This window comes from Erythrolamprus reginae, chromosome 3 (genome assembly GCF_031021105.1).
Source record: "Erythrolamprus reginae isolate rEryReg1 chromosome 3, rEryReg1.hap1, whole genome shotgun sequence".
NCBI lineage: Eukaryota > Metazoa > Chordata > Lepidosauria > Squamata > Dipsadidae > Erythrolamprus > Erythrolamprus reginae.
In genome coordinates, this window is record NC_091952.1 from 199,874,471 (window position 1) to 199,900,959 (window position 26,489).

The following is a 26,489-nucleotide window of genomic DNA, read 5'->3' on the forward strand; positions in this document are numbered from 1 at the left end:
TATTAGAAGAAGATTTACATTTGCTCAATTATGAATGTGTTTTAATAATAGTAAATCTATGTTTTCAATAATGGAAATTGCTGATAACTTTTTTTAAAAAAAATTAACAGGTGCAACTAAATTCTCCTAAGAAATCATGTAAGGATTGCTTTTTTCAGGTATACAAAAATCTTCACAATTTCATTAAATAAGGTTCAGGAGGGAAATGTTTTTAATAGGAAAGTGAACACAAGAACAAAGGGGCACAATCTGAGGTTAGTTGGGGGAAAGATCACAAGAAACGTGAGAAAGTATTATTTTACTGAAAGAGTAGTAGATGCTTGGAACAAACTTCCAGCAGACGTGGTTGGTAAATCCACAGTAACTGAATTTAAACATGCCTGGGATAAACATATATCCATCCTCAGATAAAATACAGGAAATAGTATAAGGGCAGACTAGATGGACCATGGGATCTTTTTCTGCCGTCAATCTTCTATATTTCTATGTGTATTTGTTTCAGAAAATATAAGAATTAACTCAGTAAAAGTCTCCCAATTCCTAAGAGAAGTTGCTGCTTTACAACAACATATCCTACCAGAGAATTGAGCTTTTCAAGCAAACACAAATGCCAGGTGGCAAGAATGGGCTAAAAGGATTATGAAACTCAACCAAGGTTGGCATTTCAGATTTGCCTGGTAGCAGTAGTGGGTTCTAAAACTTTTTACTACTGGTTCATGCACATGCACAATACTTCTGCTCATGAGCAGAAGCATCTTGGGTGGGTAGGTGGAACCTCCAAACTGGGAGCAACTCACCGCTGCTTGGTAGAGGAAAAAAGAGTAAAAGATCATAAACTGGGTCTAAGAAGATGAGCCATTTCTTGAACTGGACATTGTGGTGTGATGTTCTATTTTGAAAGACTGAAACTTCATAGAAGACTGTATTTATTTTAAAGATGTGTCCCTAAGAGGTCAAAGCAGCAGGTGTAAATGGATTTCATCAAATTCCCTAGTACTTTGGTGTATCAAGAAATTGTCTTCTGACATTCGCAACTACTTGTCTGATCCCTCCTTCATTACATGAAGGATCTCTTACCTATAGCATCCATTGGTATTAGCACTTTGGAAATCTAACATGTAATGAGTCTATCTTCTGAGAGTTTTTCACACTTCTTTACAAGCTCCTTTGTTATGGCAAGAGATAGGCCTAGGAGAAAAAGCAAATGGAAAGCTCTTCACTTAGCACATTCATTGTTAATGCCAACATTGGCTTGGCAACCTTCATGTAACCAAGGTTCCCTAGTCCTTTGACCGAATTTTTTACTTGCTGAAGCAATAGAGAGGGTTACTTAGCTGGCTTTAACTAAGATATTGTACATAGATTATTGGAAGCACTGATTTATTAGAATGACTATCTAGGTCAGTGAAATTGTATGTTGTTGTTGTTGTTTTGTAATATTGTATGGGCAGCTGGATAGATTATTTGAAGTATACTGTCCAAAGTCACAATTACATAAGTTGGGTTGCTACATAAATCTTATAGATAAATAAATAAATATGTCAGTTCACTTGATGCTGTGGAGAGAATAATAATGCTTGGCATTTTATTACCAATTTCCTAAGTGCTCAAACTATATCATATACATTATCCAGTAATCCTTATAATAATTGGCAGTGTTATTACATTCATTTTTTTTTTTTTTTGGATGATGGATGAACTAAGAGATAGTGGTTAGCCTACAGTCATATAGCAAATTCATTGTTGTACTAGGATCCGATCTGGAACTTTCTTGGTCCATTTTCTTAATTCTTATGTTACATTAAATCAATGGTTCTCAACCTGGGGATCGGGACCCCTTTGAGGGTCAAACGACTGTTTCATGGGGGTCACCTAAGACTATGGGAAAAGACAACTTTCCCATGGTGTTAGGAACTAAAGTTTCTATTCTGGCGCTTTGGAACATATTTTAACAATCCAACCAATCAGGCCTTTACAGTGGGGTGTCCCTCTGACCTTCCTGCCAATCAGCTTAAAGTTCTGTTGGGAAAATTGGTGCTAGACTTATGGTTGGGGGTCACCACAACATGAGGAACTGTATTAAGGGGTCATGGCATGGAAAGGTTGAGAACCACTGATCTAGGTGATCACAACTGAATTGTCAATAGGGATCATTTTTGTGTAGTTGGTATTCAGATTTAACCAGGAATCTGCTATCTTGGACAACTGTGCGAAAGTTATTTCTGGGCATTAAGAATCTTGAATTTAAGTTTAATGTATTTCAGGAAACAACTAAAACTGACTACAATCATTAATAAAAGTAGCAGATTAATGTAGTTACAAAGTACATACTCTAAATGTTTCTTTTTCCTTGCAAAATAGTGATATAACTTGAACTTTATATCTTGACATCTTTTTTTAGATTGTAAAATGATCTATTGGTAATCTGTTTGATGTATCTAAATACTAAGGCTCTTCTTACATCACAAAGATAACAAATAGTTTTTTTCTAAATCAGGGCCCATTTACACAGCATGCCATTCTGAACTACTGTATACATTGTCATACCTGAATGAAGAACAGCATGTAATTTCTGAGTAGTTTCCATTCTATTGTTTGAGTACAAACAGAAACCTTGCCAGACTAAAGCAATTATCTGCATAACTATAGATATACTCTATGAATTGCCAGAGCAGAGCGGAACTCTCTTTGCCCTCTTCCGGCCTATTAGACATTTGAAGTTCTGCTGCCTCTTTGACCTCTGGGACAAAGCCCTTCCCTACTAGGACTCCATATTACATTCCACCACAATATTTGCATATAGGTATAATGAAGACAAACAGTTATGAGAAAGCATGCTTCACAAAACTAATTTCAATTAGTTTTGTTCACTCCTGGTGCCATCCTGAAAAAGTCACTGAAGCTGCCTTGGCAAGAATTTGGAAGTGGTTTGCAATTCCCTCTTCCTCAGCTGATAGAGAGTGACAGGGCTAAGGTCATGCAGTTGACTTTATACCTAAGGCAAGATTAGAACTCAGTCTCCCAGTTTCTAGCCTGATGCTTTAATCACTATGCCAGACTGGTTTTCTATAATGAAAGAGTACATGTTCACATGTAATAAAATGATTTTTTTTTAAAGTCTCATTGGGTATTGTTTCTTTAAAACAATCTTCCCTTCTTTCTTGTTGAGAACTGACAAACTTCTCCATTTACACAGCTGTTAAAATAAACAAATCAAGACAGCAATAAACCGCTCTTTTTCTACCAAGTATAAAGTAATTTGCAACCACCTGAGCCCTAAAATTCAAAGCCTTTGAACTGCCAGCCACTAAACCTTTCCATGTTAGTAACTCTCAGCTGAAATGCAAACCAAATGATTTTTTTTTCAAATTTACCTCTTTTTCTATCCTCTTATTCCTTGTATGTGACTTCCACATGCTTTCTATAGGAAATCTTTATTTTTTTACTCTGGTGATTGCTAAATAAAAGTTTGCAATATTTTAGTATTTCCTATCAGTACCTAATCTATCAATACTGTACAGCCGATCTTTCACAAATCTAATTTGTGTATATAAACTTCCACCTTTCTAAACATACACTAATTTCTTTCCCAGACAGTTGAAACACCAGCCTTCTGTTCAGTTAGAACTCTAGAGTTAACAGAAGTGTTTTGTATATTATTCTATTATATATCAGCCAAACTTTTTATTTTGTCATGGAAGGTGGAAAGTTTTATTTTCTGAAACTAGGCAAAACGGAGAGTTTTTAATGAAATAATAGGAATATTGTTTTTAGTTTTCTCTGGCTATTCTATAAATAAACCTATTGGTCACTTCCATCATTTTTATTTGTTTAGCATTCCGTCATGTTCAGAACATAGCTAAACTTCTGAATTTGTTGCCCACCATATCTCCTAGATTTGTGACTCATGGATTGTGCAAAGCTGTGCTTCACAGTCCATAACAGCTGTACTGTATGTGTGTATATTTGTACTTTTAACTTTATTTTCTTTTGTACTTAATGACTGGCACTCCTTGTTTCAAATTCCTGCCCCATGACTAAGTTATCTAAATACACTAACTGCTAAATAAATTTCCTCTTGGTCTAAAAATTTTGCCCTTCAGGTAACATAACTAAAATTTTAAAAAAATCCCCATTTACCAGTAGTTGTTTTAAGAATTATGGGAAGATTAAGATTGATGTTATGCACAACATAGTGGAACATACCAGGTTAAGGGGAAATGACACATGAACTCTTGCTTTTCCCTTTTTTGCCTTTGAGCAAGCAAGAGAAGGAAGAAGGAAAGTAACTCTATGTACAAGCCCTCATCACCTCGAGGCTCGACTACTGTAATGCTCTCTACATGGGGCTACCTTTGAAAAGTGTTTGGAAACTTCAGATTGTGCAGAATGCAGCTGCGAGAGCAATCATGGGCTTTCCCAAAAATGCCCATGTAACACCAACACTCCGCAGTCTGCATTGGTTGCCAATCAATTTCCGGTCACAATTCAAAGTGTTGGTCATCACCTATAAAGCCCTTCATGGCACCGGACCAGGGTATCTATGAGACCGCCTTCTGCCGCACGAATCCCAGCGACCGGTTAGGTCCCATAGAGTGGGCCTTCTCCGGGTCCCGTCAACAAAACAATGTCGTTTGGCGGGCCCCAGGGGAAGAGCCTTCTCTGTGGCGGCCCCGACCCTCTGGAACCAACTCCCCCCGGAGATTAGAATTGCCCCCACCCTCCTCGCATTTCGTAAGCTCCTTAAAACCCACCTCTGCCATCAGGCATGGGGGAACTGAGATATTCTTTCCCCCTAGGCCTTTACAATTTATGTATGGAATGTTTGTTTGTTTGTATGTATGTATGTTTGGTTTTACAAATAAGGGTTTTTTAATTGTTTTAGTATTAGTTTTAGTATTGGATTTACATGATGTTTTATATTATTGTTGTTAGCTGCCCCTAGTCTACGGAGAGGGGCAGCATACAAATCCAATAAGTAAGTGAGTGAGTGAGTGAGTGAGTGAGTGAATGAATGAATGAATGAATGAATGAATGAATAAATAAATAAAAGTGTTCTAAAAGAAGGCAGTTTATTAGCTACTTCTCCCCATGTATTTGATCTGACTGACATTTGTTTTGATCATCATTCACTCTAGCCAAAAAAGGGAGTGGTTCTTTTTCTCTGAAGATTTCACACATTGCCTTGCAGTTAGTTGCCTTGCCCTACCAATTGCACTTGGCTCCAAAACAACAACAAAATGATTGCATCTCTTTAAAAAAACAACCTTTTTTAAAAAAAATGTTGCCATTTACATAAAATGAGATGCCTTTTAAAGAATCAGCATGTTGCCATGATTCAAGTTGCTAGGATCTTGGAGAGTTTGGAAATAAATCCAAGGCATGTACTCCATTTGCTTCTTAGAGCTTAGGCACCTGAATATCTCTGGCCAGTGCTGACCTTTAGAAGCTTCCACTGAAGCTTTTGGCTTGTTTTGTAGTTCCAGCACAGGAATGGCAAATAATGTGCATCATTTCCAGTACAAAAGCCTGAAGTTTTCCACCCAACTTTCTGCCCCCGAACTCCACCCACATCATTATTTTTTTCTCTTTCTGCTTCTGAACTTTATATATAACTCAGGAACTAAATGATTGCATTGTCTAAAGGATCCACATTCCGACAACTTTGCTTTTGTAGCTTTATCTTCCTGTTCCTCTTGTCTTAATATATAACATTTATTTATTTATTTATTTATTTATTTGATTTGATTTGATTTGATTTGATTTGATTTGTACACCGCCCCTCTCCGAAGACTCGGGGCGGCTAACAACAATAAAAAAGACAATGTAAACAAATCTAATATTAAAAATAATCTAAAAAACCCCAATTTAAAAAACCAATCATACATACAGGCATACCATGCATAAATTCTATAAGCCTAGGGGGAAGGGATAAATTTCAATTCCTCCATGCCTGACGACAGAGGTGGGTTTTAAGGAGTTTGCGAAAGGCAAGGAGGGTGGGGGCAACTCTGATATCTGGGGAGAGCTGGTTCCAGGGAGTCGGGGCCGCCACAGAGAAGGCTCTTCTCCTGGGTCCCGCCAAACGACATTGTTTAGTCGACGGGACCCGGAGAAGGCCAACTCTGTGGGACCTAACCGGTCGCTGGGATTCGTGCGGCAGAAGGCGGTCCCAGAGATAATTGAATGTTGTATTAACTTCAAGGATTTCTGACAAACTCAGAAGTATTTACAAGAATCACTTTAATATTTGTGGGTGGATATGGGTATCTATATATAATATTTCATAAGAGAAAGTGATGCCTTTTGCCTTGTTCTGCAAAAAGATAATGGGAAAACTGATAGGAGACCATATACTAATAAAAAGTTCAATACTTTATTTTAGCATTTGAATCTGAGCTAATATGAAACTGGAAATGACTTTCGAAAGAGAATATTGGTCAGTGGAAAACAAAAATGAGTCCTTGTCAACTTGTGAGCTTGTACAAATAAGTCTCAAATAAGTAAATACATGTCTGAAAATTAAAACAAATTCATATTTGTAATACCTGCCCAATTCAATTTGCATTGTAGTGTGTGTGTGTGTGTATGTGTATATATGTGTGTGTGTGTGTGTGTGTGTGTGTGTGTTTATATATATAAATTTACTTCATCTAGAGCATGAAATGTTACGGATAATAATATATTATATTATATTAATTATATTATATATATTATATTATATTATATTATATTATATTATATTATATTATATTATATTATATTATATTATATTATATTATATTATATTATATTATATTATATTATATTATATGTACCGTAGTGCTCCCTTTACAATGGCAAGTAGCATTGCAATTGCCATCAATAAGCAACAATCATAAAATACAAAGCGCAATGTCCCTTGAGTGTGCCACCAAGTGGTGGCAATTCTGGCAATCCAAGTCACCAATATTAAGCAAGGACCATGTGGGTCATTAAGCAAGTACCCCACATGCCTGGAACTTGTGGGAAGCCAGCAGGGAACATTGGAAATCATGTCCTTAACTTTCTGCTGCATCCTAATCACAAGCCAAGTACTGAGTGCCCAAACCATGTGACTGCAGGAATGCTGTGATGGCTGAAAGACAAAGATAAGTACCATTCAATCAGCCTTGTTGTAACTTTGAATGGTCACTGAACAAATGGTCATAAGACAAGGAATACCTGCACTGTAACAATATATACTATTTTAACATATATCAGAATATGTTAAGGGAATGTAAGTTTTTTTAATGTCTAATGACAAGTATAAAATAATTGTGAAATGAAAAACGTGTTTGTAGATACAGTGGTACCTCTACCTAAGAACGCCTCTACTTAAGAACTTTAGATAAGAACTGGGTGTTCAAGATTTTTTTTTGCCTCTTCTCAAGAACCATTTTCTACTTAAGAACCCAAGGCCGGAAAAATTTCCCAGGAAATTTGAGAGCGGCACGAAGGTCCGCCCAGTTTTCTGCCAATTCCCCCTTTAATCCCAGCCATCTTGGACTTTTCTGGGCTGCCTAGAGGAGCCTTTCAGTGGTGCTTAAGGAGGCTTTTGCAATCCAGAGCGAACCAAGCATTTTCCTTTCTCTGGGTTCTTGGAGAGGGAATAAACCACTGCCTCCCATGCACCTGGCGCGAGGTTGACTCCCGAAGCATCTGGGCTTGGAAAGGCAAAAGGGGGCACTTTGCTTCGGCTGGATCAACTTGGCTTCAGCCAAACCAAGGAGTCACCACAGTGAAGGAAAGGCGCTGTCTACAAAGCGAGCAAATGAGAGGAGAGAGGAGCCCTTCAGCAATGGAAGGAAGAGGAAGCAGGTAGCAGCAGCAACCTTTCGGTCAAAGGAGCGGGAGGTTCCCTCCTCTCGCCTGCCTGGGTTTCTCTCTCTGGCACAGTGTATGGGAGGCAGCCTCACGTCAGGTGCATGGGAAGCCCGTGCTCCTCCTCGCTGCCTCAGAGTCCCTCTTTTTTTTAATTTTTAGCCTTAAAGTTTTGGATTATTAAAATTCCCCTCGCCTCACCTTCTTCCTTCGGCAGCGACTGTCCTCCTCCTCTTCTTCCTCCTCCTCCTCCTCCCACACAAATTCCGAGCTTTTATTTCTTTCCTAATGGGTTTGCATGCATTATTTGCTTTTACATTGATTCCTATGGGGAAAATTGCTTCTATTTACAAACTTTTCTACTTAAGAACCTGGTCACAGAACGAATTAAGTTCTTAAGTAGAGATACCACTGTATAAGCAGAAATTATTTCTCTTACGTGCTTAACATTCACTTGCTTTGAACTGATTCATAGAACATTGAAATCTATATCCACTGTTGTTCAAAGGACTGCAAATATAAATAAATATGTATAAAAATATTTTTGTTTAATTATCACTTGATATCAAAATTTTCAAGAAGCAGAATTATTTGAATTTGAATTATTACTGCAATGCCAAAATGACCTTAAATATAACAGAATAGAATAAACAGAAAATTCTATAATTCAGTTATGTTTTATGCAAGTAGGGCAGCACAGAGATGCACCATTAAAATTATATGATAAAGTGCTTCTGCCTCTTAATATGGTTATAATAAATAATGTATGATTAGAATAGGATTAGTAGTTAGTCATATTTGTGTATAAATATTATAAACAAATATTATAAACAAATATCTACTATACCAACAAAGTCTAATACAGTGATACTTCATCTTACAAACGCCTCGTCATACAAACTTTTCGATATACAAACCCGGGGTTTAAGATTTTTTTGCCTCTTCCTACAAACTATTTTCACCTTACAAACCCACTGCCGCCACTGGGATGCCCCATCTCCGGACTTCCATTGCCAGTGAAGCACCCGTTTTTGCACTGCTCGGATTTCCCTGAGGCTGCCCTCCAGGGGAAATCCCACCTCCGGACTTCCATGTTTTTGTGATGCTGCAGGAGAATCCCAGCAGCGCAAAAATGGACGCTTCGCTGGCAATGGAAGTCCGGAGGTGGGGTTTCCCAGCGAGAGGAGCTTCAGTGAAATCGCAGCATCACAAAAACACAGAGGTCCAGAGGTGGGGTTTCGGGGACTTCAGTGTTTTTGCGATGCTGTGATTTCACTGATGCTCCCTTTGCTGGGAAACCCCACCTCCGGACTTCCGTTGCCAGCAAAGCACTCATTTTTGTGATGCTGGGATTCCCCTGCTGGGATTCTCCTGCAGCATCGCAAAAACACAGAAGTCCGGAGGTAAGGTTTCCCATGGGGAGGAGCCTCAGGGGAATCCCAGCAGCGCAAAAACTGGCGCTTCAGCTGGCAAAAGGGGTGAATTTTGGGCTTGCATGCATTAATTGCTTTTCCATTTATTCCTATGGGAAACAATGTTTCATCTTACAAACTTTTCACCTTAAGAACCTTGTCCTAGAACCAATTAAGTTTGTAAGACATGGTATCACTCTACTATGTATATTAACCATATTTAAACATTGCAATTTTTAAAAAGTATTTTAGGAGGCAACTTTCTCTGTTTCTGAGCTTGGTCACAAAGTTTTAGTGACTTTATGGCAGAACGTGTTCTATTCCGATATTAACAGATTGTTATTATGTGTTTCTGAAAAAGGAATACTAATCACATATGTCCATATGTGTTTGCATTGTAGTTTCCTCTTGCATTACCACCTATAAGAAGACACCGCCTCCTGTCCCACCAAGAACCACCACCAAACCTTTTATCTCCATCACGGCCCAGAGCAGCACAGAATCTGCCCAAGATGCCTACATGGATGGACATGGACCAAGGGGAGATATCAGTCAGTCAGGACTTAGCAATTCTACTGAAAGCTTGGACAGTATGAAAGCACTCACTGCTGCTATTGAAGCAGCTAACGCACAGATCCATGGTCCTGCCAGTCAACATATGGGCAACAACACAGCTACCGTCACCACTACTACCACCATTGCAACAGTAACTGCAGATGACAGAAAAAGAGACCATTTCAAGAAAAACAGATGCCTGTCCATTGGAATTCAGGTATAAACAAAATAAGGGACTGTATTACAGTTCAGTGTCTTAACTGGTATTGAGAGCTATTTTTCAGCCCCTGGGGCTGTCCAATCATTCAGTTCTTGGTTTTGTTTGTTCCCCTGTTTTACTTTGGTTTAGGTCGGATGTCGGCAACGTGTGGCTCCTGAGCTTCTTGCGCCTCTTTCCTCCCCCTGCTGTGACTCCCTATCGGCTGGCTGGCCCTGCCTTTCATCCTCCCTTCCAAGGCTCGTGTGGCCTGAGAAGATAAGGGCAACGATAGGGATGGAGACTCGTTCCATATTCCAGAACGGAAGGGAAGCGCCCCTGTGCTTGCTTCTCATTTTGCGGGCAGGTCTTTTGGCACTTCTTGGTGCTACGTTCACACCTCAGTCACTTGAGGAAACCCACAACTTGATCTCTACCCCAAGACACTAGCCCAGCCTGGCTATGCACGGCGCACTTAAATTTAGCATGCTTCACAATGGGGGAAACGGTGTCCCCTTCTCATTACATTGCGCGGAGCATCAGCTGCAGCTGGGCCGGGTGTGTCTCAGAGTGGAAATTAAGTTGCACATCTCCGCAAGCAATCAAGGTGCGTACGCAGCACCAAAAAGCTCACATGAGATGAGAGGCACATACGAGGGCACTTCCCTCCCATTCTGGAATATGGAGCTAATCTCCATCCCCACATGGCCCTTACCTTCTCAGGCCACACATGGAATGACTGGGAAGGGAGGGAGAGGAGCAGGGCCAATCAGTTGACAGGGAGCCACAGCAGGGGGACAAAAGAGCTTCATTTATTTGGAAACCTGAAATGACTCTTGATTTAAATCATATGGTAAAAAGTACTCGAAGAAGTAGAATATCAAGGGAAAAAAACAGTTCCAAAACCCTGTTTTTGGAAATGGTTCAAGAGGGAACACACACCCAAGAGAGGGGGGGAGGAAGAGAGAGAAGGGGGGGAGAAAGATGAGAGAGAAAAAGGGGGAGAAAAAGAAAGAGAGAAATGAGAAAATGAGGGAGGGAGAGAATGAGAGACAGAGGAAAGAGAGAAACAAATTAGAAAGAAGGGAGAGAGGGGAGAAAAATAAGAGAGGGAAAAGAGACAGAGAAATAGGACAGAGGGGGAGAGAGAAATAGGAGGGGAAAAATAAGAGTAGAGGGGGAGAAAAAGAAAAGAAAGGGGAAAAGAAGGTAGAGAGAAAGAAAAAAGAGTTAACAAATGAAAGGGAGAAAGAGAAATGTGAGAAGAAAAGGGGAGAAAAAGAGAAAGAAATGAGAACATGATGGAGGGAGAGTATGAGAGGAAAAAAGAGAAACATGAGGGAAAGAAGGGAGAGGGATAGGAAAAAGAAGGTAACAAATGAGAGAAAGGGGGAGAGAAAGGAAAGAAAGAAAAAGAAGGAAGGAAAGAAAGAAAGAAAAAAGAAAGAGAGAGAAAGAAAGAAAGGGAGAGGAAAAAGAGAAAAACAGAAAGGAGAGGGAGGAGGGAGGGAGAGAGAGGGAGAGACACAGAAAACACTCAAAACCACACAACCCAGGTAAACATGGCTGGGACAAGTCATGTGACTGGATGGGAGTGACATTGAGTTGGCCACACCCACCCAGTTTTGTGACTCCTAGTGGGTTTTTTTCTGTGGGAAACACGTTCAAATAGTTCGTTGCGTGTTTAAGATTGCAGACCCCTGGTTTAGGTAATTCATATAGCAATTAGAATCACTTTAAGCCCTTCAGTTTTCATTCATTATATGTAAGGATTTATTGAAGCTTCTGGCTGTTTAATATATTCTTATTTGAAATGAGCACATAGAAACCTCTGATTCATAACCCTGCAGGAGTGAGGAAATCATGAATGAAATCATTGAAAGGGAATGTGTAAAGCAGTGATTTACACTGCACTATCACCAGAGACATGTTTTCTGCCAGTTTAGCTGAATTGTCACTGCTTATTCATGCATCACATGTTACTCACTTCAATGCAGCAGCTTTGTTCTATTTAGCTGTTAAATCAGCAGGGAGGGCCCAAGGATGATCTGTCTGATTCACCCTGTTTAAATAAATTATACCCTGAGTTTATTCAAACAGATGAGAAACTAACTTTCTTCCTAAGATGACCAGCTTCACCACGGGGTGAAGTATTTACCTGGGTAGTCTTCTGTCTCTGCATTTTGAAGCTAAGTGCCCTTTCCAGTTGAAATACAGGCCCAGAGCAATGCGCAAGATAGAAACATAGAAACATAGAAGACTGACGGCAGAAAAAAAACCTCATGGTCCATCTAGTCTGCCCTTATACTATTTCCTGTATTTTATCTTACAATGGATATATGTTTATCCCAGGCATGTTTAAATTCAGTTACTGTGGATTTACCAACCACATCTGCTGGAAGTTTGTTCCAAGGATCTACTACTCTTTCAGTAAAATAATATTTTCTCATGTTGCCTTTGATCTTTCCCCCAACTAACTTCAGATTGTGTCCCCTTGTTCTTGTGTTCACTTTCCTATTAAAAACACTTCCCTCCTGAACCTTATTTAACCCTTTAACATATTTAAATGTTTCGATCATGTCCCCCCTTTTCCTTCTGTCCTCCAGACTATACAGATTGAGTTCATTAAGTCTTTCCTGATACGTTTTATGCTTAAGACCTTCCACCATTCTTGTAGCCCGTCTTTGGACCTGTTCAATTTTGTCAATATCTTTTTGTAGGTGAGGTCTCCAGAACTGAACACAGTACTCCAAATGTGGTCTCACCAGCGCTCTATATAAGGGGATCACAATCTCCGTCTTCCTGCTTGTTATACCTCTAGCTATGCATCCTACTTGCTTTTCCTACCGCCCGACCACACTGCTCACCCATTTTGAGACTGTCAGAAATCACTACCCCTAAATCCTTTTCTTCTGAAGTATTTGCTAACACAGAACTGCCAATACAATACTCAGATTGAGGATTCCTTTTCCCCAAGTGCATTATTTTACATTTGGAAACATTAAACTGCAGTTTCCATTGCTTTGACCATTTATCTAGTAAAGCTAAATCATTTACCATATTACAGACCCCTCCAGGAATATCAACCCTATTGCACACTTTAGAGTCATCGGCAAATAGGCAAACCTTCCCTACCAAACCTTCCCCTATGTCAGATAAGATGGAACAATCCTCAACATTAAATATATATATATTGTGGCTGTTACAAATGGTCCCAGAGTCTACAGACCAGGCAAAGTGTTGCAGGGACTTTAGGAAAGTTTCTGAACAAGTTCCAAGGGCAGCCTAGCAAGCAGTGATAGTTCAACTTGTTTTTTCTACTGTTGTATGTTATCCACTCAGTTCTATGCAACCAAGGATGGCACATTTGACGTTTTTCCCCTCCAATTTCATTATTGCCACAGCTGTCTGTTTATGTCCAAGTGAGTTTAGTGGCTGAACAGAAGTTTTCATCCAGCTCCCCTGATTCTAATCTGGCTCCCTTAAAAACACCTGTCAAATTATCTTAGTTGTCACTCCTTATACAAATAGATTAGATTTTTATTACACTGGCTGAGCAAGAAATTCAACAAATAAAACTTAACTAAAGTCCAGGCCAAGAAAGAATATAAATGAGATATAGTTCCTTTATAACACCAGAGCTACAAGTACTATTTGCCCTTCTTAGAATTAAGGCAGACTATTCTTTTTTTATCTTACTATTTATCTTCAGAACTTTGCTTTTTAAATAAATTACCAATCACAGCTGGGCGGGCTGTTAACAATTCAAGTAACCTCTTTTCATTGTGGTAAATAGGCTGTTAAGCTGGGATGTACAAAAATTTAGAATTATGAATGTTGTTCATTCAACCATCAAGTCAATTAAGGCTATAGTTTATGTGGAAGGGAAGGAGAGAAAGAAAACAAGCAATATATTATTTGCAATCTCAAGATGCTTAATGATGTACACAAAAGTAGGAAGTGGGGCTACACTAAAGGTGGCAAGTTTTTGGAAAGTACACTAGAAAAACCCATTGTAACTCTTTCTCTAATACCTTGTGTTCTTAATCTATACATTTTCTCCTGTTTCTTATTTGGAATTTGGATTTCATATTACAGTCAAGCTTTCCAGAGAAGAAGATGTTATATCAGCAGTGTTTCTCCTCAACTATAGGTTTGTCCAAGGAAACAAACAAATTCTAAGAAATGTAATATTCAATAGATACATGAGCACACTATGAAGCTTGTTACGCATTTACCATTAAAAAAGTGAATAAGCAGAAAAGCAAACCACTCATTATTTTTGAATGCATGTGCTGTCTTGCTCCAAAAAGTTTTAAAATTAAGTAGTAATTTCCTATAACAAATCTACAAGGAGGTTAAGATGAGAGGTAGTGTTGGTTTAAAATCACCCAATAAGCTTTCTGGTAAAATAGGATCCTGTACTGGTCTCCAACATGATGATATTGATTCTCACTTGCCTCATCCTGGATATAATGTCCTATATATAATAGATCAGTGGTCCCCAGCCTTTTGGACCTCAGGGACCACCAAATTCACAATTTTAAATCTCACAGACCCTAATTCATAATGTTAAGTCCCACAGACCACTAATATGAACTTTTTTTAAAAAGATAAATACGTTGTAAAATAATGATTATAACAAAATTGTAAATGCTTATTTAATCATAACAAAAATTTTAAAGGTTGTTTAATTGTAATAAAATTATTAAAGGTACTGTAATTATTACAAAATAATTGAAGCTAATTTGACAGTGAGCTTGCTGATGTTGGGAAAGTCAGTCCCATATTCCAAAGCTGTAGCTGTAGTCCTTCCCTTTCCTTTCCTTTCTTCTTCATGGACTGGATTAATTGCTCTCAGTCATATCTAGCCCAGGAGCCAAGATTTTTCCACGGACCACCTAAATTTTCTCACGGATCACCAGTGGTCCACGGATCACAGGTTGATGACCTGTGTAATAGAGCACTTTCTATTTCTGTCAATTAATAGCCAAGAATCAAATCCACCTACAATATGATTGCCATTCTAGGACACTGTTAGTAAAAGGTACATGGTTGTTAGGGTTTGTCATTGTAAACTACCTATTGTAGTCTCTTGTTCTATCACTTTAAATATTTTGGGCTGGTTCGCCATAAGAGGGTGCCAGTACTCCTTCCCTCAATGGTGCTTTAACGCTCATTCGCTTTTGCTTTGCCTTGAGGGGGGAGTGTATTGGCTTAGTGCTTATTATATTGTATTGGCTTAGTGCTTATTATGGATTGTTTCTATTTTGTATATATGTAAATAGTACTTATTAAGCATAACTAAGTCTGTGTCTTTTTCTTTGGCTTTACCACACATCCACACTTTGTTAAAATTCTCTGCTCAGTGTATGTCAAAGGTCTCATAGCCTAGCTATACCAAGACATACCAACAAACACTTTCTGGTATTCAGATGTGACTGTATAAAGAATGGGGAACTACAGAGCTGCATCTGAAGAACAGCTAAAAAAGTGTTCTACTCCTGAGACATGTTTTGTTATATTTAGGATCTAAATCATTGTATAAGAAATAAACCCTTTTCAGAAAGGTAAATAACAATATCTTGTATATTCTCTTTAAAGAAAAATGCTTCATTGTCCACAGTTGATATTGTAAATAGATTTACAAATTAATTAAACAAATGCACAGAATATACATTCAGTTACAGGAAGCCCTGTGTACATTCTAATGATAATAGAGTTTCTTTACTTTTAAGCTCTTGGTGCAAGTTATGAACCATAAGTTACACCTCTTTGACAAAATTTAGAGAAGATGCAGGAATCAAATGGATTCATTTTCTAAACAATATATTGAAGTCAGGATGAAAATTTATAATAATTTCATCCTGTCTTATATAGGAGCTTTAAACAGAACAACAGTAAAACAGAGATGAAGTGGTAAGATACAGTTTTTAAAGAACACATCTTCAAATAAAGTTATACATTGCCTTTAATTCTATTTTAATTTGGTTGATCTGCAGGTTGATGGTGGAGACGAGTCCTCTAGCTCCGGTGAATCCAGAGTGTGCAGTAAGTTCCAATCCATAGGTGTTCAAGTAGAGGAGGAAAAATGGTAAGCAAATATTAATTTTACATCCTAAGCGGGAGTGAAATGCTCCCTGTTTGCTTGTGCCTGTCTGTCGTTGGAGAGCCGGTCGAGAAGGGAGTGTGAGGCTCCACCCACCCACCTTGACACCGCCATTTGGGTTCTTTTACCCTCTGTGCATGCATAGAATGCTTTGTGCCCCAGGAGCTGCTTATCCAGTTCTACAGAGGAATCATTGAGTCTGTCATCTGCACCTCCATAACTGTCTGGTTCGGTTCTGCAACCTAACAAGACCGACATGGACTTCAGAGGAGAATCAGAACTGCAGAAAAAACAATGGCTGCCAACCTGCCTTCCATTGAGGACCGAGTCAAAAAGAGGGCTAAGAGGGTAAAAGAACCCAAATGACGACATCCGTGCAGGTGGGTGGAACATCACACTCCCTTTGCAACCACACCCCGACGCCTGACAGGCACAAGCAAACTCGGAGCATTTCACCCCTGATCCTAAGTGTGTTATAATTAATTTGCAGCTACGTTGATGATGGTTTAAAAAAAACCTTCATGAAATACTGAGCAATCCAGGTTCTATTTCTGCATTCAGTATTGTATTATATTAATTTGATTTGATTTCATGTAGATAAACTGAAATTATCTTCAGGTCTCCTTCTTATTTTAAGGCCAATGTTTGTATGCCGCCCTGAGTCTGCGGAGAGGGGCGGCATACAAATCAAATAAATAAATAAATACTGTAAATAAATAAATAAATAAATACTGTGAATAAATAAATAAATCACAAATGTTTATGCAGTGGTAACTATCAAGGCATATGTCCAACTTCTAACTCTGATTGTCTGATTCAGCCATTCCTTCTAGTAAATGCTGTAATAGAACTTGAAGATGTAGTTTTTAATTGATTTACCTTTTTAAAAACTATGAATTAAATTATAATAATCTCAAAATATCACGCACGGACCGGCACAGACAGAACCAAATCTGTGATGTCTAAATTACATCACCAGTGGTCACTAATGGTTCGGGCAATCTGGTCCAAACCGGAAGGAACCCACCCCTGATATAAATATATCTTTTTCTTAAGCTCTTTGCCTATGGACTATTTTAATTTAAAATATTTTTGAACTATCTTCATTTAAAACATTATGAAAACTTTTTAAGGAAGAACATCTGCTTTTAATGTGGTCATATTATACACAGATGCTTGATTGCCTTCTTATAGTGTTTTAAACTGAAAAATCTGCCCATATAGGAGTTACAATTTGTAATGTCTGTTAAAAATAGTGAATTTTAGATAGTGAGACTGTCAGCATATAAATTCAATAAATAAATAAAATGCATTCCTCTGATCTGATACCATAAGATGTATATTTGGGAGATTGTGATATTTTGACTCAGAAAAGAATGAAATATTTTGAATGGTAATCTACATTTAAGTAATAAATAAGATACCAGTATACAAAGGGTTCATCTTTCCTCTGTACCAGCTTTCTTGGGGCAAATTGCTTAATGTGCCTTCTTCTTTCTCATGCACCAAACATATCATCACATCAAATTGGTTTAAAAGTCAACACATTCTCAGCTGATACCTTTAAGTCTGTTTATTAATACCTATGCTAGTTGTTCAACGTAAATATCTTTGCTGCTGCAGATACAAAATAATAACATGCTGAACAATTTAATATTGTTATTTCAAATTATGTTCTGGTTTTGATTGATGGAAAAATACTAGCAAGATTGGACAAGTTTGATATTTAAATACTTAGCAATCTCAGGACAATTGACAGTAAAATCCAAAAATTTACCAGAAAACAATTGTAGAAAATTCCTGCCAAATTATTTCTGTGTAATACATAGAGGTCCATAACTTGACCTTTGAAGGGGACTTTGCCTTATTTTTCTCTGTATGTTTCTTTGACAATACAAATAAAGGTTAATTATAAATTCATGTTATGGCCTGAGCCTTTTGGGATGCTGAAGATACCTATTGTCCATCAGTGTTTTTAACTTCTGTGTACCATCCTCCAACTATTGGCATTTAGAATTGCAAAATGGCATCCAGTTTCTAAGTCATAATATTGCGCTCCAATTCAACAACTTTTGAATTGTGTTTTGCTAGTGTTATTTCACTGTTTTGTGATTTAATTAAGACCTTTTAGTTAGTTATTATGCCACTGTGGGAAATGGCATGGATTCTTTGAGAGAAGGGAAGGGCCAAAAAAGTTTTCCTTGTTCTTTTACTGATAAAATATGCTTTTTGCATTATTTACATGGAACCAAGTGCCAGAAGTCTAGGATTTTCTTCTGAGTACATATTACTCACAATTCAAGTCAGATTTAAGTCTGATTGACCTATGAAACTGCAATTATAGGAGGATGCCCTTGACCTGCTGGGATGTGTTTTGAAGTTCTCAGTACAACCCTAGCCTTGGATTTCTAGTAGTCTTCCAAGTACAGTACTATCTTGTCCAAAAGTATTTTGAAAAATCAACCAGTCAGTTATTGACAGCTACCATCATGCCATGAAATGAGAGCATTGAATAATTTAGAATAATGTCACTACCTGGTGTAGGAAAGATATTTCCTATGAGTAATTAGCCTGGATGTTGATTGATATAAGGCATGAATAGCAGCTGAGAGTGGGTTGCCTTTTAGATAAACTTTGATATAATGTATGCTCACAGGGAAGACAATTTTCAGTCATTCCCATCAAGGTTGCAAATGCAATCTTCTTGCACACAAGGTTTTCTTTTAAAAGTTACCTACAGTTTTGCCTACAATTTAAAAATAAACAACAGAAAACTCACAAATTTGCAGCAACTGTGGTTTCATTAATTGAAAAGTTTGATTCATCTAACTATCGTTCTCTGGGACTTAATCAGTAACCACCGGCTGTTCTAAATGATAATAATGAAGCAGGTTGAAATCATCAGTGCTGTTGCTATTTACCATCTGTAACTTCAGCTCAGCTCAGTTACACGTGTATTTGTTTCAACTATAAGCCAGCCAAAACAAATAAATTTTTGTGATTAAATTTTCAAGACATGATAAACAAGCACATAATAGTCAAGAACAGCTGTAAATTGTTTGGCACTCTTGTGCAAAAGAAGAATCTTCTTTGACTTCTTCTTTAGGGGGTATAAAAAAAGAACCTGAAACATAGGTTTGCTTGTACTATTTGGAATAGGCTGTTTTGTGCTCTATAGGTTTCATGATTTTCTGCACCGAAGGCCAAGTACCTGTCATAGTAATCAGTGGCTGTAATTATTATACCATATAATATCCTTCCTGCAGAGCATGAATGAATGCAAAGGTGCAGATATTCAAAGCATAACAAAGTGAGGAAATTGTTAGGATTTTACTTTTAAGAACAATATTAAGAACATTGATAAAACTCACTGCCGGTAAAGCAATATGTTGACAGAATGGTCTTTATATCTAGTCCAGATCTTCACAAATGATATAGCTGAGATGGATCAGTCTGAGCATGCCAAGTTCTTAACAATTTTTTTTTAAATATGAAAATTTAATTTAAGGCAGAAGGATTACAGGTATTACCTCGAGTTTTCAGAGAAGGGTGGTATACAAATCTAAATAATAATAATAATAATAATAACAACAACAACAACAACAACAATAACAACAGGCAATACATTAATGAGTGCAGGCTTCATTGATAAAGCAATGGACCAATAATTGCAGAACAGCATAGGAAACTACCATCACCCTCCCTCTCCAGACCCAAAACCATACCTACCACACAGACAAAATAAATCCACCACCCAGAAGCCAAACCACAGTGGCGCCTCTAACTGCTGCACCCCCCTCCGACACACACACAATTCAAATTGAAACATAGCATAAATACATAGACAGACCATAAACTCGGAGCCAAACTAAAATCCGGGATATTACATCATAGGCATACATTACAAAAATCAACTAATCAGTCTACATCAATTACATCAATGACCCCAGGTGTTACGCCACTGACTCACCAGGAAGTTTTAACACAGCTTGCAACTGCTGAACCAGCACACCACACCCACCCACCAGTATTTATAGAGGGAAGGCAGCTCAGGTCTCGATGTTTTTGCCCTAGCACAAGGACTAAAGCATCAGCCTGAAGATGACGAGTGGGACCTCGTCGAAACGTCACCAGAAATCTCTGAATCCTACACGGGAAGAAACCAGAATCTGCTAAGACCTTCACACCTATACCAGTGAAAATCTACGAAAACATATATATACATACACGCATACATATGTACATACATACATACATACATACATACATACATTTCCATGTATACTTACTCTGCTATAAATCCCATGAGTTTAAGAAAGCTCAATCTCTGTAGAAATTGGGAAGGAAGCTGCAGAAAAGCTTATTTGCTTTATTTTCCCTTATTTGCATAAAAGGAAATGATGACTCCTTTGCGTTGGACTTTAACTGAAGAAAACTCCATGTGCTTACTTTGTAGGAAGTCCCATTAAGTGCATTGGCCATTATTCTCAGATACACATGCCCCACCTACTCTGCTTTCTTCTCCTCTGCTTGTAAAGAATTAATGTCTGCAATGAAGAGCCTATTAATCTTTTGAGACTCTCCATCTATTGAGATCATGACATTTACAGAGTTCTCATTTGCCGTGAAAAGACTCTGTGGGAAGAGAAAAGGTCTTCATTGCAGTTACCCTCTAAACATGGACAACAAAAAGCTGGGCTAGTAGGAGTCATGAGAAAAACCTTGCTCTTTGTGTCTGTGTCTGAGTATTGTTGATTTAGTTCAAGTGTACTATATGGAAATTTCTAGCTATTTTATTTGTTTGTTTGATTGATTTGATTGATTTGATTGATTTGATTGATTTGATTGATTTGATTGATTTGATTGATTTGATTGATTTGATTGATTTGATTGATTTGATTGATTTGATTGATTTGATTGATTTGATTGATTTGATTGATTTGATTGATTTGATTGATATGCCACCCTTCAGAGTCAGCATATTGCCCCCACAATCCAGGTTCTCATTTTACCCACCTCGGAAGGATGGAAGGCTGAGTCAACCTTGAGCCGGTGATGAGATTTGAACCGCTGACCTTCTTGTAGCCCAGTGTTTCCCAACCTTGGCAACTTGAAGATATCTGGACTTCAACTCACAGAATTCCCCAGCCAGCATTTGCTGGCCGGGGAATTCTGGGAGTTGAAGTCCAAATATCTTCAAGTTGCCAAGGTTGGGAAACACTGTTCTAGTCAAATATTATTTTTACTGTTTATTGTCCTTTTTTTCAATAAAAGTTGTCTTTTAAATTTTTAAATCCAAAGAAAAATGTCTAATATCAAATTTATCCTCAAGTCTTGTTCTGTAGATTTCTTTTTCTTTCTCTCTAAGCTGTTTGCAATCCACTTTCTTAAATAGCTTCTCTTCCAGAAGTGTGACACTTTCACTTTCTAATTCCTCTGTCTTTAGCGCTTAGTTCCACTTCTCACAATATTTAAAGTTTAAAATCACAAATCTTCTAATTTCCCAGTCGAATAATGTCTAACAAAGTTTATAACAAAAAGAAATCCCAGCTAATTCCTCTCTGCTTTTACTTTGACTCCTCTGTTGTTGTTTCTCTTCCTTCGTATTTGTGTGCTGACAGTTTTTATTCAAATTCAACTTCAACATCAGCAAATACCACTTACTCATTTTTAGAGTCTCGATCTTAGCACACAATTTAATTCTTTGTTGTCATTCTCACCAGGTTCCAAGTTTTTTATGATTTTTTTTCCTGATTTTTGCTATAAAAGTCTCTCTTCTGCTTCCTACTGTCTACTGTGTGGCTGTCTTCGCTCTGGACCTGTCAAACGAGGCAGGTTTTCTCCAAACAACTTCAGAAGGAGTTCTCCTGAATCAATGGGTATCTGCTTCACACCTGTTCACTTTCCAGAGTGTTCCCCACAAATTCGCAGATCTCTTCAGGATCAATGCTGCCTCGAGCAGGCACCTGACTGCAGAAATTCATGTGAATCCGGAGCCCGTTCTCACAGCATGCACCGCTAAGACGATCACCACCGGAAGCCAATACTGTCTTCATTTATAATCATGCAAAACCTAAACCACTATGACCCCTGTTTAAAAATACAATGGTACAAACCTCTCTACTTACGAACTTTTCTAGATAAGAATCAGGTGTTCAAGATTTTTTTGCCTCTTCTCAAGAACAACTTTTCCACTTACAACACGAGCCTCCAAAACTGGGCAGGGAGAAGCCTCCATGTGGCCTCTCTAAGAATCTCCTGGGAGGAAATAGGGCCAAAAAAGGCAGGGAGAAGCCTCTGTGGGGCCACTCTAGGAATCTCCTAGGAGGAAACAGGGCCTCCACCTCCCTGTGGTTTCCCCAATCGCACACAATATTTGCTTTTACGTTGTTTCCCATGGGAAAAATTGCTTCTTCTTACAAAGTAGAGTTTGTAAGTAGAGGTACCACTGTATGTTTATTTCAATTACTGATGTTATAAAATATCTCATAGAATTTAAAGCTACCCTATTGAACAGTTCAGGGGTGGGTTCTAACTTACCTCATTGCCAGTTTGTTTCCTTCCACACCATGTGGACACACCACATTGTCACACATGCACTTCACATGCATGCGCAGTGACAAAAAATCCCCTAAAAACAAGATGATAACTCATGCACAATGCCAAAAACTTGGCTTCTATGCGTGCGCAGAAAGAAAAAAAACAGAAAAAAATCCAAAAGAAAAAAGTCTACGGAGAGGGGTGGCATACAAATCTAATAAATAAATAAAATCTAATAAATAAATAAATAAATAAAAAATCCCCCCAAAATTGAAAAAAAAGGATGGCGTCTTCCACAGACCTAACTGGTTCTGTGACATCATTGGTGACATCACCAGTGGGTTGCTACTGGTTTGGGTGAACCGGTCCAAACTGGGAGGAACCCACCCCTGGTACAGTTGCATCTGTTTGCCTGTAAATTTTACCTGCCTACAAATGTCTGCATTGATAAACTTTCTGTTTTGTGTTGTTCAGTTTCCGCAGGTTTACACGATCAAATAGCGTTACAACAGCTGTTCAAGCAGACATGGATTTCCATGAGAACTTTGAAATGTCCATGGACCCTCAAGAAGATCAATCATATTCTGGGCCAATGTCGAGACAATATTCCCGAGATATCAGCACTTCCACTGTTAGCATACAGGGCTCAGGAAACCATTATCATGCATGTGCAGTAGATGATGACTATGACAATGATTTTGATCCTTCCATTTTACCTCCACCGGATCCTTGGATTGATTCTATAACTGAAGATCCAATTGAAGCTGTACAAAGGTCAGTGTGCCACAGAGATGGACACTGGTTTCTGAAGCTTCTTCAAGCAGAAAGAGAACGCATGGAAGGTTGGTGCCAACAAATGGAGAGAGAAGAACACGAAAACCATCTTCCAGACGAAAGTAAGTAATTCCAATGCTAACAAGACAAGTTGCCTTTACAGTGTTCCCTTGATTTTCGCGGGTTCAAACTTCGCAAATAGCCCATACCACGGTTTTTCAAAAAATATTAATTAAAAAATACTTCACGGGTTTTTTTCTATACCATGGTTTTTCCCGCCCGATGTCGTCATACGTCATCGCCAACTAATAATTTTTGCAAATAAATAATGAAAAAAATAATTATTGTTAATAAATAATTATGTTTATAAATATCAGGATCACTAAGTATCTTATTCAATGGTGAGTACCATTAATAATGGTGAGTAAATGGTTGTTAAGGGAATGGGAAATGGTAATTTAGGGTTTTAAAGTGTTAAGGGATGGCTTGTGATACTGTCCATAGCCAAAAATGGTGTATTTACTTCCGCATCTCTACTTCGCGGAAATTCGACTTTCGCGGGTGGTCTCAGAACGCATCCCCCGTGAAAATCGAGGGAACACTGTATTCTGTTATATTTTAAATCTAAAGGTTGGAAAACCAATACCGCATGTAATTTCTCACAATACCTCTCTTATCCCACAAAGTCCCACAACAATTACTGTGCATTTTGCTAACATCCATGGCAAATTGAAGTGATACGCAAATGACAATCAGTGCGTGCTGACTTCATTACAAATGACATCTTTACATTCTTGTATCCTAACACTAACCCAAATCTGACTCAGCATTTGCCTGACATTGTGTGCACGTAGTCCTCAATTTATGACCACAGTTTAGGCCCAAATTTATGTTGCTAAACAAGACCTTTGTGAGTTTGCCCCATTTTACGACTTTCCTTGGGCACAGTTGTTAACTGAATCACTGCAGTTGTTGAATTATTAACAGGTAGTCGTACTTTTTTAATATATTAGATTTGTTCTATATGCTTGTTTTATATTTATTCTGTGAGCTGCCCCGAGTCTTCGGAGAAGGGTGGCATACAAATCTAATGAATTGAATTGAATTGAACAGGGCTGTTAAGTGAATCCAATTGCCCCATTGACTTTGCTTGTCAGAAGGTCACAAAAGGTGATCACATATTCTGGGGAAACTGCAACCATCATAAATAGAAGTCAGTTTCCAACTGTCTGGATTTTGATCATGTGACCATGGGGATGCTGCAATGGTCGTAAATGCGAAAAATGGCCCTAAGTCACTTTTTTCAATGACATTGTAACTTTGAATGGTCACTAAATGAACAGTTGTAAGACAAGGGTTACCTGTATACATTTTGTAATTCCCTTTCTTGCATATGTGTTATTCAGGGTGTCCAGCAAACCTGGAAAACAGTGAAATCAGGGAATGATCAGGGGAATCGGTGGTTCGGGAAATATCAGGAAATTATCAGGGAATTCGTGAATAAAACTGAATAAATTGGGGGAGGGAACCAAACATGTTTAAAAATCAGGGAAAAATCATGTTTAAAAAAAGGATCGTGCTGTCTGGCAGAGTCAAGCAAAAATGAGCATAACTGTGGCAACAACTTGCTTCCTCAGCTACCAATATTTCTCCATGGCTTAGCCACTTGGTATTACGTCATCTACGACCGCGCCTAAACTAGATCGCATGTTACCGGGAAATGTCAGGGAAGTATCAAGGAATTTAAAAATGCTTTCCCCCTGGACACCCTGGTTATTACTTTTTTGCATTTGCTTCATTTTACTTCACTAATATTCCTAATATTAGATTACTGGGGGAAATGAACATTTTAAAACAACTATGGGGACTGACGTTTAGATTAGATTATTATTAGAGTTGGGAGGGACCTTCTAGATCATCTAGTCCAACTCCCCGTTGTTGCAGGAGTCCCTACATCATTTCAGACAAAAGACAGTCCAGTCTCCCTTTGAAAGTCTCAAGTGTTGGAACTCTCACAACATCTGCGGGCAATCTGTTCTTGGTCCCTGAACTTTACACCAAGAGAGATGCATTGCATCTAAAACAGATTTTAGAAAGGTTTTTGTCCATGTAGATTCTGAATAAAACATCGTACTTTGAATGCAAAGTCCTAATGCAGAGCCTTCTTTCTTTCAGTGATTTCCCACAATAGAAACAGGGAGTTTCCATGGCTCAGAATGGCTTCAAACAGCTTCCTCTTCTTCCCCCTTCCTCCTTATTGACCTGTGCTTATCCACTTAATCACTACAGCACACTGAGGCTTACTGTAACTTGCAAAGACTGAAATTTTCTCGATATCTTGGCAGCTGAGAGAGTCAATGTTCTTCCATCCCACCCTGAAACTAGGAGTAATATGATACAAGCCTTTCCAGACAATGCCTCCTTATGTACAACAGCTGTCTGGAGGAGATGGCTTAGGACTGCTTGACAGGGTCTTGTGTGTTCCATGGACATGTTTGTTATTATCTTTCAGAGAAAGAAAGTGTCACAATGAAAAGAGTGTTTCCAGTTATGAATGTGATTTGTTACTACTGCTGCCGCTTATCCCGCTGTTGCATATAAAAACAGGTTATAATGTCAGGGGCTGAGTTAAAAACATCTGGAAACAGGTCTTTAGTTAATTACGCACATTAAAGTTTTGTTAGTTTCCTCCGAAATTGCTTATTCATAATAGTGGTAATAATTAACTTATTAAAGCCACGCCTGTCTGTATTATTGATTGAGCATAGGTCAATGCTCATGATCAACATAAATTGCCAAATCTGTATAGGAGTACACATGTACCATGGGGACTGTGTCTTTGATTAAGTTTTTAAGTTTGATTAACATTTTGAATCCAGAGTTTGCACAAACAATGTGATATTTTATTTATTTATTAATCAGATTTGTATGCCGCCCCTCTCCATAGACTCGGGGCGGCTAACAACAATAATAATACAATGTAAACAAATCTAATATTTAAGTTAATTTAAAAAACCCCAATTTAAGAAACTAATCATACTTACTGATATACCATGCATAA

General features: G+C 38.2%; 1 protein-coding gene across 1 annotated transcript in view; it reads left to right on the plus strand.

The window, feature by feature from the left end:
• DLGAP1 (DLG associated protein 1) overlaps window positions 1-26,489 on the plus strand; it is a 130,344-nt gene that overhangs the window by 89,822 nt on the left and 14,033 nt on the right. Inside the window, exons 5-7 of the mRNA XM_070747582.1 lie at window positions 9,656-10,026; window positions 16,008-16,099; window positions 23,129-23,550. Of these exons, the coding sequence (XP_070603683.1) occupies window positions 9,656-10,026; window positions 16,008-16,099; window positions 23,129-23,550 (885 nt within the window). The remainder of the gene's footprint in view (window positions 1-9,655; window positions 10,027-16,007; window positions 16,100-23,128; window positions 23,551-26,489) is intronic.